This window comes from Nerophis lumbriciformis, linkage group LG25 (assembly GCF_033978685.3).
Source record: "Nerophis lumbriciformis linkage group LG25, RoL_Nlum_v2.1, whole genome shotgun sequence".
Classification (NCBI taxonomy): Eukaryota; Metazoa; Chordata; class Actinopteri; order Syngnathiformes; family Syngnathidae; genus Nerophis; species Nerophis lumbriciformis.
The window spans coordinates 39,937,452-39,950,753 of NC_084572.2; the positions used below are offsets into that span (position 1 = coordinate 39,937,452).

The 13,302-nt window shown below is 39.9% G+C and overlaps 1 protein-coding gene across 2 annotated transcripts in view; it reads right to left on the reverse strand.

The window, feature by feature from the left end:
* The window catches only part of LOC133621932 (choline transporter-like protein 1), a 40,517-nt gene that overhangs the window by 26,359 nt on the left and 856 nt on the right, over window positions 1-13,302 (reverse strand). The window contains exons 1-4 of one of the 2 annotated variants that reach the window (XM_061984395.2): window positions 12,194-12,705; window positions 11,425-11,511; window positions 4,044-4,186; window positions 731-867 (exon numbers count right to left, since the gene is read on the reverse strand). In XM_061984395.2, coding sequence (XP_061840379.1) covers window positions 731-867; window positions 4,044-4,186; window positions 11,425-11,511; window positions 12,194-12,217 — 391 coding nt within the window. In that variant the 5' untranslated portion in view covers window positions 12,218-12,705. Of the gene's footprint in view, window positions 1-730; window positions 868-4,043; window positions 4,187-11,424; window positions 11,512-12,193; window positions 12,706-13,302 lie in introns of those variants that run through there. The other variant, XM_061984394.1, reaches the window with a different exon arrangement.

Here is a 13,302-nt window from a genome sequence, read left to right on the forward strand (position 1 = left end):
TTATACACCCCCGCTGCCAAACCCCGCCCACCTCAACTGACGCACAGAAATGTGTGAGGGAGTAGGGTTGGGGTGGGGGCGGGGTTTGGTGGCAGCAGGGGTGTATAATGTAGCCCGGAAGAGTCAGGGCTGCATGGGATTCTGGGTATTTCTTCTGTTGTGTTTATGTTGTGTTAAGGTGCAGATGTTCTCCCGAAATGTGTTTGTCATTCTTGTTTGGTTTTGGTTCAAAGTGTGGCGCATTATTAGTAAGAGTGTTAAAGTTGTTTTATATGGTCACCGTCAGTGTAACCTGTGTGGCTGTTGACCAAGTATGCCTTGCTGTCACTAACGTGTGCAAGCAGAAGATGCATACTGCCTAACAAGGGGTTGGGCTGGCACGCTGTTAATTCAGATTGTAGAGGGCGCCAAATACTGTACCATCATGGCATGCCCTTATTATAACAGTAAGGGTGAAAAACGGAGAATAGTAATCCCGGGAGTTTCTGCGAAAGGCACTGAAATCCGAAAGTCTCCCGGGAAAATCGGGGGGGTCGGCAAGTAAGCTGCTGAGCCGCATCAGAGTGATCAAAGAGCCGCGGGTTGCTGACCCCTGCCGTAGGTGATTGAACATTTGTCTAATAATTATAAAAACTGTATGCTAGCATGTCATTTTGAACACAAACAACATCTGTAATGTCATTTGTCTGTTTGACGGACAAATCATTCTGTCTTGAGTTTGTGTTCTCACCATTATTCAGAGCAAACTGCTTTAAATCATTGTGCGTCTTCAGTTCGGCATCAGGACATTTTGCTACACACAAGGAAATGCTCTTCATCTTCCTGTTAATGAAGTCAATGTTGCAGGGGTCCAGAAAGAACACATACCTAGGAGACATAGAGAAAAACACACATAAGTGATTGAAACAGAAGCCGTTCAGTGGTCAGAGTGGCAGGACTTTGCAGAAAATGAAATACGTTGACATTTGCTTCCAAGGCTGCACAGTTGTCTCTTTGTAGCAGACAAGCGGCGGCCAGTAAAGCATGAGCCATTGTTTGAGCGTGTAGGCTGCAGGCTGCTGGAAAGCCAGCATGCAGACCATGGCAACAATAACCTTAACACACTTGAGCAAGAGTTAAAGAAGATGTGGATATAGAATGTGAAGAATGTTAGCGAGAGCACAAACAACAAGTGTGACGCCCTGAAGGCTGCTTTACTGACAAATGAGTCCAAGCAAGACTCGGAATATTTGCAGCAAGGCCAGTCAATCCCAATGAAAAAGCTCAAATGAGACTATAAGCTTTATACCAAGGGGTGTCCAAACTACGGCCCGCGAACAAAGTGCAGCCCACCGGCGTCTTTCATTTGGACCGCGAGATGGCGCGGGTTCAATAAACCATGGTGGGGAGCGGTGTATTCTTATCATATACACATAGTCAGGTGTCTGATAGATGCCATTTTGTGGCCATTTGGTGGCCAACTCAAGTAACACAATCGTTAAAAATCACGTTTCGTCAAACATATATTAACGTTGTTGCCCTAGGGTAAACTGGGTGTAACACATGGCACACTGACAAAGCTTAACCTATTGTGACTATAACAATCTACAAGGTTAATGTAGGTTGCTTCTCTTTCTCCCCCTCCATTTTTCTGCATTCTTTCGTATCTCAAGTTATCATTACGTATATGTATTGTTGCATTTAAACAACTGTATTGTTGATAATAAAGGTAAATTATTGGTATTGTTCATTATCAATAGCGCTATTTCTATTGGTATTTGTATTGATCCATTTGTAGTGTAATAATGCTCATTGTCATTTCTGTATTATTTTTTATTTTTCGCTAACTGCTTATTTGCTATTACTTTTACCATCATATTTGTACATGTCATATTTGCTGATGTTGCTCTATTGTTGTTGTTGTTGTTGTTTGCTGTTGTTGTTTTTGTCTCTCTGTCTAATCCCCCTCTTGTCCCCACAATTTCCCCCTCTGTCTTCTTTTTTTTTCTCTTTCTATCCCCTCCTGCTGCAGCCCGGCTGCTCTAAATGATAATATAAATACATTTAAAAAAGTCAAATACAAATAAGGCAACAAGAGAAGTATCCTACACTTCTCTTTTGTAAAGTAAATCTGAACAGCCGACATGGGCATCTACATCAACTATATGATCATCTACATCTACTATATGATCATCTACATCAACTATATGATCATCTACATCTACTATATGATCATCTACATCTACTATATGATCATCTACATCTACTATATGATCATCTACATCTACTATATGATCATCTACATCAACTATATGATTTGCCTGAGAAGCTGGACAGGACACACCAAGAAAAAACAGCACAGCATTTACCTATAAACCCCAATCCAAACAACCTCCCCGAGTCCTGGTGCGGCAAAAAAAAAAAATCTACCAGCACAAAAATAAATATGGTTACACATAACACAACCTGTTATGTGTAACCATAGATATTATAAACAAATGTCAACTCAACATACAAAAATCCAAATGACACCCATTTAAATCCATTGCAAGGGATGATGCGGAAAATACAAAACATTCTCTCCACATTTATTCATGTTTGGCACATTTTAGCTGCTTGAGATTTCTGATTGATTAAAAAACATGGAGGAGGTCGTCACGGAAGTAAACAAGGTAGGAGTTGAACTTTCACATATTCTTAAGAACTAGTTATAACAATTATATATACATTATATTATTATAATATGTACTCATATATATATATATATATATATATATATATATACATACATATATATATATATATATATATATACATATATATATATATATACATATATGTGTATATATGTGTGTATATATATATATATATATATATATATATATATATATATATATATATATATATATATATATATATGTATATATATATATATATATATATATATATATATATATATATATATATATATATATATATATATGTATATATATATATATATATATATATATATATATATATATATATATATATATATATATATATATATATATATATACATATAAAAAACGGTATGTGTATTTGTATTGAACCGTTTCGGTACAGGGGTTTCGGTTCGGTTCGGAGGTGTACCGAACAAGTTTCCACACGGACATATTAAGTAGCGTGACGCATGTTGTGTATACAATGCACATCGAGGCACAACACACAGCAGTGTGTTGTGCCTCGGTGTGCATTGTTTCCTCAAAATGCTGGACATTTGAGGCATTTAAGAAACTCCGCCCTGACAGCTCCGCAAAAGAGGACATGTCCGGTGAAAAGAGGACGTATGGTCAGTCTATCATAGCCCGTTAGCTGCTAGCATGCCGCAGTTTCTTAAATGCGTCAAATGTCCGGCATTTTGAGTTAGGGTTGCGTGTATTTTCAATGTACGTTCAGGGTTAAGAAGGGGTTAAAAACAAAACAAACAGCAGCATTGGTGAGGGAGGGGCAGAGACAGAGAGAGAGAGAGAGTTATGATAAACGCGCATGCGTCGCCAGGCTCTGCTTTTTATCCATACATTTATCACATTTAATTTTTTATTATCTATAGCAGGGGTGTCAAAAGTGTGCTAATGTTTTAAAGGCCCACGGCACATTCTAAAAATACTACTAAAATAAACAAAAACATAACAAAAGTGAAATAAAAAAGCTTAAATGTAATTTAGAAAAAGTTGCAATGTTGACTAATAAAACAAAGCTGTTTTTTTTTTCTTTCAAACTGTCATTGCTCAAAACATAATATTGAATCAAAATCAATGTTATTATGAATTATTGACCTATCCAAGGTTCCCATTACTTCACATCAAATATTACACTAAGAAAAATATTTTTGGTGGAAGATTTTGCAAATTTGGTAAATAAATAACCAAAAAATTTAATATTTTGTTGTTTTCTTACTGTAGCGAAAATGAACCGAACCGTGACCTCTAAACCGAGGTACGTAACGAACCGACATTTTTGTGTACTGTTACACCCCTAATGTGAGCAGATCAGGCCCCGAGTGTCCTGCAGGATGAACTCACTTGTTGTCGAGCATGTTCCGGCCACTGAGTTCCACTCCCTGGATCTTGGTGTTGTTGTGACCGCAGACGTTACCATAGCTGTCGTATCCGTAGACGAGCCTTGTGGTAGCTCCGGTCACGATGGTGAAGCCACAAATGCAAGCCTGCAAAACACAATGGCTAGCATTCAAGGGGCAGCAAATAACCGTTTAAATGTTGTATGGTGTTTAGTGGTGCGAGGACAAATTGTGAAGCAAAATTTAAATTAAATCAAGTGGAAATTAATAGAGTATATGAAACTAAATTCTTGGGAATAATAATTGACCATAAATGATGTTGGAAACTGCATATTGAATATATAAAGGGAAAAATATCAAAATCCATTGCTATTGTTTATAAAGTAAGACACATGCTGAATAAGACATGTCTGCAGATGTTATATTATTCTTTTATTTTTCCATATTCAACATATTATGTTGAAGTTTGGAGAAATGTTTATAAAACAAACATAGAGCCAATAATTCAACTTCAAAAAAGGGTCATTAGAATAATACACAAAGTGTGCTACTATGAACATAATAGAGATGCGCGGTTAGTGGGCACGACCGCGGAGTCCGCGGATTATCCGCGGATCGAGCGGATGAAATTAAAAAAAATTTGATTTTATCCGCGGGTCGGGTCGGGCGGTTGAAATAAAAAAAAAAAGATTTTAAATAGATTCAGGCGGGTGGCAGTTAAACCAATTGGGAAATATATAGACATAGTTAAATGTTGTTACCCACATACGAAAAACGAGCAGGCACCTGCAGCATATGCCACAACAGAAGAAGAAAAAAAAAAGAGATGGACACTTTTACGGAGCGGAGAAGGGACGCCTCGCCGGGGTCCGGGACCGAGGCCCCTTCCCCCGAGAGGGCCCCACCGGGAGCCGTAGCTGAGGCGATCCGCAAGAAGGGCCCGACGCACGTCCAGGGTCACCACCGCGCCCACCGCACCGACACCCCGCCTCGTCCGCCTTCGCCGCGGCCGGCGTCACGCGCAGCAGGTAAGCAGCTTACTTGCCCGCCACCCCCGTGGCCGGGGGCTCGTAACAGGGGTCACTCCGCGTGCTCCGCCCGCGCAGCTTACCTGCCCGCCACCCCTGTTGCCGGGGGCGCGTAACAGGGGTCACTCCGCGCGCAGTGCGCTCACGAAAGGGGTGGGGCTCACCCTGGTTGATATAGACAGCAGGACGGTGGCCATGGAAGTCGGAACCCGCTAAGGAGTGTGTAACAACCCACCTGCCGAATCAACTAGCCCTGAAAATGGATGGCGCTGGAGCGCCGGGCCCATACCCGGCCGTCGCCGGCAGCGAGACGCGCTTGGAGGTGCGCTCAGCGTGGCTCCCATATGATTGCGCACTGGTGTGCGTCTGGGCCGTGACAGCGTGGCACGCGAATGTCTGTGCTGCATTGGATCAGTCTCCTTTCTTTAACAGGCAAAAGCTTTATAACCTCACTAATGCCTTGCATCGTCTATATTAGATATATAACAACGGGCGGATGCGGTTCTGATTAAATGTTAGATCGGGTGGATGGCGGATGGTTGACGACTTTCTGATGCGGTTGCGGATGAAATAATTGCCTACCCGCGCATCTCTAGAACATAACAATCCATTATTTATAAGTTCTAATGTGTTAAAATGTTCAGATATTGTGTTTTTAAAAGCAATGAAAATGATGTTTGCAGTAAAGAACAACAGCCTTCCAGCTTGTATTCTTAGCTTATTTACATTAAGTGGAGAAAACTATAAAGGGGGATATTGATTTTTGAAATACAGGTAAAAGCCAGTAAATTAGAATATTTTGAAAAACTTGATTTATTTCAGTAATTGCATTCAAAAGGTGTAACTTGTACATTATATTTATTCATTGCACACAGACTGATGCATTCAAATGTTTATTTCATTTAATTTTGATGATTTGAAGTGGCAACAAATGAAAATCCAAAATTCCGTGTGTCACAAAATTAGAATATTACTTAAGGCTAATACAAAAAAGGGATTTTTAGAAATGTTGGCCAACTGAAAAGTATGAAAATGAAAAATATGAGCATGTACAATACTCAATACTTGGTTGGAGCTCCTTTTGCCTCAATTACTGCGTTAATGCGGCGTGGCATGGAGTCGATGAGTTTCTGTTATGAGAGCCCAGGTTGCTCTGATAGTGGCCTTCAACTCTTCTGCGTTTTTGGGTCTGGCATTCTGCATCTTCCTTTTCACAATACCCCACAGATTTTCTATGGGGCTAAGGTCAGGGGAGTTGGCGGGCCAATTTAGAACAGAAATACCATGGTCCGTAAACCAGGCACGGGTAGATTTTGCGCTGTGTGCAGGCGCCAAGTCCTGTTGGAACTTGAAATCTCCATCTCCATAGAGCAGGTCAGCAGCAGGAAGCATGAAGTGCTCTAAAACTTGCTGGTAGACGGCTGCGTTGACCCTGGATCTCAGGAAACAGAGTGGACCGACACCAGCAGATGACATGGCACCCCAAACCGTCACCCAACCATGCAAATTTTGCATTTCCTTTGGAAATCGAGGTCCCAGAGTCTGGAGGAAGACAGGAGAGGCACAGGATCCACGTTGCCTGAAGTCTAGTGTAAAGTTTCCACCATCAGTGATGGTTTGGGGTGCCATGTCATCTGCTGGTGTCGGTCCACTCTGTTCCCTGAGATCCAGGGTCAACGCAGCCGTCTACCAGCAAGTTTTAGAGCACTTCATGCTTCCTGCTGCTGACCTGCTCTATGGAGATGGAGATTTCAAGTTCCAACAGGACTTGGCGCCTGCACACAGCGCAAAATCTACCCGTGCCTGGTTTACGGACCATGGTATTTCTGTTCTAAATTGGCCCGCCAACTCCCCTGACCTTAGCCCCATAGAAAATCTGTGGGGTATTGTGAAAAGGAAGATGCAGAATGCCAGACCCAAAAACGCAGAAGAGTTGAAGGCCACTATCAGAGCAACCTGGGCTCTCATAACACCTGAGCAGTGCCAGAAACTCATGGACTCCATGCCACGCCGCATTAACGCAGTAATTGAGGCAAAAGGAGCTCCAACCAAGTATTGAGTATTGTACATGCTCATATTTTTCATTTTCATACTTTTCAGTTGGCCAACATTTCTAAAAATCCCTTTTTTGTATTAGCCTTAAGTAATATTCTAATTTTGTGACACACGGAATTTTGGATTTTCATTTGTTGCCACTTCAAATCATCAAAATTAAATGAAATAAACATTTGAATGCATCAGTCTGTGTGCAATGAATAAATATAATGTACAAGTTACACCTTTTGAATGCAATTACTGAAATAAATCAAGTTTTTCAAAATATTCTAATTTACTGGCTTTTACCTGTAGGTAAAGTGAGAAGGAATATAAAATACAAATGTATTTCAGTTTTAGGAGTTAAATGGTGGAAGAAGCTCAGTGATGTAGTTCTTTGTTAAGGTTTAAGAAAACCTTGAAAGGTGAAATAATTGAAAATGATCAAATATAGCAACAATTACTTTCATTTCATTGAATTTTTGTAACTTTGATGTTCCAGGTAATCTAATTTCCAGTGAATGTATAGGATAGGCAAATATAAGCTTTGGCTTCAGCCTATTCCTTGTTCTTTTCTTTTTGTGTGTAAATGTGTATGATTGTTAAATATGTATCATCCGTACACTGAAACTGCTCACACAAAATGGTTGATGGTTGATTATATGACCCAGATCAACTTATTTCATTCATGTTTATATTCATTCTGATTAACACCACCAGATGAAACAAATACATGTTTACATCAGTCCCAACATTTTAAAGACGTTGTAGCACATACTGTACACTCAATGGTGCCATGGTGGTTACTGTCCAATTGGAAAGGTAAGTCATACGCTTTCCCAAACACTCCTTTTGTTGTGTGCGCATTAGTAGGGGCGGAGCTTACATGGTGTCGGAGCAGGAAGAGGGCGGGATATAAATGCTTGCAGCTGCTTTAAATGCAAGCGCCCTCTAGGCTTGTCAAAATGACATTCATCATGGAAAGGCATTTTTGCATATGTTGAACATTTGTGTAGCTTTGTCAATTTGTACACGTCAGCGATTTAGAGCTGACGTGTACAGTAGGGAAGCAGCTACCGATTGGATGGAGTAACCGATGGAGTAATCTGTCCATTAGTTCATCGGAGTGATCGGATAAAAGTGACTTTTATTGCCTCAATGTGTATTATAAGGAAAATAGATGAAATAAATGATAATTTTTCTGCTAACCATAACCCTGATTTTTTTTCGCACATGTCTATCTCGTTCCTGTGCATTCTAAATAGCAAAAAACTGCTAGCAAGAGGTGGCTAACAATTAACTATTCTGCCTATAAAGCCCTCTAAAAAAAACTCCAAAAACCTCCATCAACACTTTATGTAAATGCTTTAAGTATGTATGTAATGTAGGCACATTCATTAAATATTTACTGTATTTTGGTCATGTTAGGCATGACCTCTTTCCTGCGAGCATGGATTCCACAGAGCGCATGGCAACCAACACCTTACCTCCCTCAACAACAGAGTGTGTTTTGCATTTGCTTCTACTAATCGTGAGACTTTGTGAGATCCGACGACGACTAACTTTGGGACAAATGAGGATCCAGAACCTTATCTTTTTGAGCCTGAATATACAGAGGATGCACTAGTGTTTATAGAAACTGAGCGGGGACGAATTGATCGGCACGACCTGGCTATTACCTCTATCGTAGCTCCCCCTTGCTAGCAGTTTTTTTCGCTATTTAGAATGCACAGAAAAGAGAATGACATGTGTGGCATAACTGCACTTTTTTATTTATTTTTTGCTCATTAATCACAATACAACAACACATCTTTTGGGTTTTTTTATGCATTCTAAGTCACGAAAACGTCAAGTAGCAGGTGAGTAGAAAATAGAAGTACTCTGTTACGCCCATAAAGCCCTTTAAAAAAAACATTCAAAAACCGTCAACTCCATTTACAACTTGTGAGCTGAATATGAAGTATTGGCCATATTGTTATTAACGCAGACAAACTATTTTTATCTGCTCCGTGATGACAGAGAGCTAAGTAGCTTATGCTGCTATACTGACATATTAAGCCGGTAAGCTTTGAATTGGTGAAAGTTGATTCTAGATGATAAATCTTGCCTCTCACCTGGATAGTAGGAGGTTGAGGGCATAAACGTCAAACTTATGGACGGAAATGGCGAAAAATACACCAAAATCATTCGGGGGAACCTTTTTTCTTTTAAACCTGCATGAGGATTATGATGAATTCTTCACTTAAACAGGAAGATATAAACATCCCATCAGTCAGCATCCCACTTTAAGCAGACATTGTACAGTTAGGGATTTTTTAATGTTCATAGTTTGTATTTCTTCTACAGCACGTACAAATTACTGCTGCACGATGTGAAATGAATACGCCGCTGCATGCTTCAAATGAGCAAAACATCAATAATACATGTTATTATGAATGTTGCTGTTACTACACTACATGTATACTTACAATGGAGATGAAGGTTTTTGGATGTTTTAGAGCGACTTATATGTTGAATAACCACGTCCTCCATTGTTAGCTGACTTTTGCTAGCGTTTATTTACGAGTTAGAATGTACAAACCCCGTTTCCATATGAGTTGGGAAATTGTGTTAGATGTAAATATAAACGGAATACAATGATTTGCAAAACATTTTCAAGCCATATTCAATTGAATATGCTACAAAGACAACATATTTGATGTTCAAACTCATAAACGTAATTTTTTTTTTGCAAATAATAATTAACTTATAATTTCATGGCTGCAACATGTGACAAAAGTAGTTGGGAAAGGGCATGTTCACCACTGTGTTACATCACCTTTTCTTTTAACAACACTCAGTAAACGTTTGGGAACTGAGGAGACACATTTTTGAAGCTTCTCAGGTGGAATTCTTTCCCATTCTTGCTTGATGTACAGCTTAAGTTGTTCAACAGTCCGGGGGTCTCCATTGTGCTATTTTAGGCTTCATAATGCACCACACATTTTCAATGGGAGACAGGTCTGGACTGCAGGCAGGCCAGTCTAGTACCCGCACTCTTTTACTATGAAGCCACGCTGTTGTAACACGTGGCTTGGCATTGTCTTGCTGAAATAAGCAGGGGCGTCCATGGTAACGTTGCTTGGATGGCAACATATGTTGCTCCAAAAGCTGTATGTACCTTTCAGCATTAATGGCGCCTTCACAGATGTGTAAGTTACCCATGTCTTGGGCACTAATACACCCCCATACCATCACACATGCTGCCTTTTACACTTTGCGCCTAGAACAATCCGGATGGTTCTTTTCCTCTTTGGTCCGGAGGACACGACGTCCAGAGTTTCCAAAAACAATTTGAAATGTGGACTCGTCGGACCACAGAACACTTTTCCACTTTGTATCAGTCCATCTTAGATGAGCTCAGGCCCAGCGAAGCCGACGGCGTTTCTGGGTGTTGTTAATAAACGGTTTTCACCTTGCGTAGGAGAGTTTTAACTTGCACTTACAGATGTAGCGACCAACTGTAGTTACTGACAGTGGGTTTCTGAAGTGTTCCTGAGCCCACGTGGTGATATCCTTTACACACTGATGTCGCTTGTTGATGCAGTACAGCCTGAGGGATGGAAGGTCACGGGCTTAGCTGCTTACGTGCAGTGATTTCTCCACATTCTCTGAACCCTTTGATGATATTACGGAGCGTAGATGGTGAAATCCCTAAATTCCTTGCAATAGCTGCTTGAGAAAGGTTTTTCTTAAACTGTTCAACAATTTGCTCACGCATTTGTTGACAAAGTGGTGACCCTCGCCCCATCCTTGTTTGTGAATGACTGAGCATTTCATGGAATCTACTTTTATACCCAATCATGGCACCCACCTGTTCCCAATTAGCCTGCACACCTGTGGGATGTTCCAAATAAGTGTTTGATGAGCATTCCTCAACTTTATCAGTATTTATTGCCACCTTTCACAACTTCTTTGTCACGTGTTGCTGCCATCAATTTCTAAAGTTAATGATTATTTGCAACAACAAAAAAAATGTTTATGAGTTTGAACATGAAATATGTTGTCTTTGTAGCATATTCAACTGAATATGGCTTGAAAAGGATTTGCAAATCATTGTATTCCGTTTATATTTACATCTAACACAATTTCCCAACTCATATGGAAACGGGGTTTGTATAAAAAAAGAAAAACATGTGATCTAAGGATTGTGAATCATAGACAAAAAAAAAAAAAAAAAGTGCAGTTCCCTTTTAAGCGAGGTCTTGCGACTTGTTATTAAAAGGATGAAGTATTCCAAAGGCTGCACAGCAAAGTAGCTGAGGAGTGTACATGCACACGTACCATCCCCACGCAGAAGAGGCTGAAGAAGATGAGCCATGGGATGTCCGTGCAGCTGCGCTCCTGTAGTGGGTTCCAGTCCCGTTTGCTCTGCCAAGACATGAACACACCGGAAGTGAAGATGAGTTGAAAGAGTCTCAACACAAATGTTGTTTCTCTCGTCTGCTGCTGGGCGCTGTTGCTGTCAACAACACGCCTCTGTCTGGAGAGTGACGCGGATGGTACACACACACACACACACACACACACACACACACACACACACACACACACACACACACACACACACACACACACACACACACACACACACACACCAACACACCAACACAAACAAGCAAACAAACAGTTTGAATGAGCCATGGTTGAGTATGTCTGACCTCTGTGCTGCTACAACATCCCATTATCAAACACACAAACAAACAAACACGCTAACAAAAACAAACACGCACACAAACGACATCCCATCGGGGTTGTGAGTTTTTCCTTGCCCTTATGTGGGCTCTGTACCGCGGATGTCGTTTTGTCGTTTGTGCAGCCCTTTGAGACACTCGTGATTTAGGACTATATAAGTAAACATTGATTGATTGATTGATTGATTGACAAACAAACAAACCTCAGTGCTGCTACAAAATCCCATTATCAATCAAACACACAAACAAACAAACAAATAAACAAACAAACAAACCTCTGTGCTGCTACAAACTCCCATTATCAAACAAACACACAAACAGACACACAAACAAACACACAAACAAGCAAACAAACAAACCTCAGTGCTGCCACAACATCCCATTATCAAACACACAAACAATCAAACACACACACAAACAAACAAACAAACAAACCTCAGTGCTGGTACAAAATCCCATTATCAAACACACAAACAAACAAATAAACAAACAAACAAACCTATGTGCTGCTACAAAATCCCATTATCAAACAAACAAACAAACACACAAACAAGTAAACAAACAAACCTCAGTGCTGCCACAACATCCTATTACCAAACACACAAACAATCAAACAAACAAACAAACACACAAACACACAAACAAGTAAACAAACAAACCTCAGTGCTGCTACAAAATCCCATTATGAAACACACACACAAACAAACAAACAAACCTCAGTGCTGCTACAAAATCCCATTATCAAACACACAAACAAACAAACAAATAAACGAACAAACAAACCTCTGTGCTGCTACAAAATCCCATTATCAAACAAACAAACAAACACACAAAAAACACACAAACAAGTAAACAAACAAACCTCAGTGCTGCTACAAAATCCCATTATCAAACACACAAACAAATAAACGAACAAACAAACCTCTGTGCTGCTACAAAATCCCATTATTAAACAAACAAACAAACACACAAAAAACACACAAACAAGTAAACAAACAAACCTCAGTGCTGCCACAACATCCCATTATCAAACACACAAACAATCAAACAAACACACAAACAAACAAACAAACCTCAGTGCTGCTACAAAATCCCATTATCAAACACACAAACAAACAAATAAACAAACAAACAAACCTATGTGCTGCTACAAAATCCCATTAGCAAACAAACAAACACACAAACAAGTAAACAAAAAAAACCTCAGTGCTGCCACAACATCCCATTACCAAACACACAAACAATCAAACAAACAAACAAACACACAAACAAGTAAACAAACAAACCTCAGTGCTGCTACAAAATCCCATTATGAAACACACACACAAACAAACAAACAAACCTCAGTGCTGCGGCAAAATCCCATCATCAAACACACAAACAAACAAATAAACAAACAAACAAACCTATGTGCTGCTACAAAATCCCATTAGCAAACAAACAAACAAACAAACACACAAACAAGTAA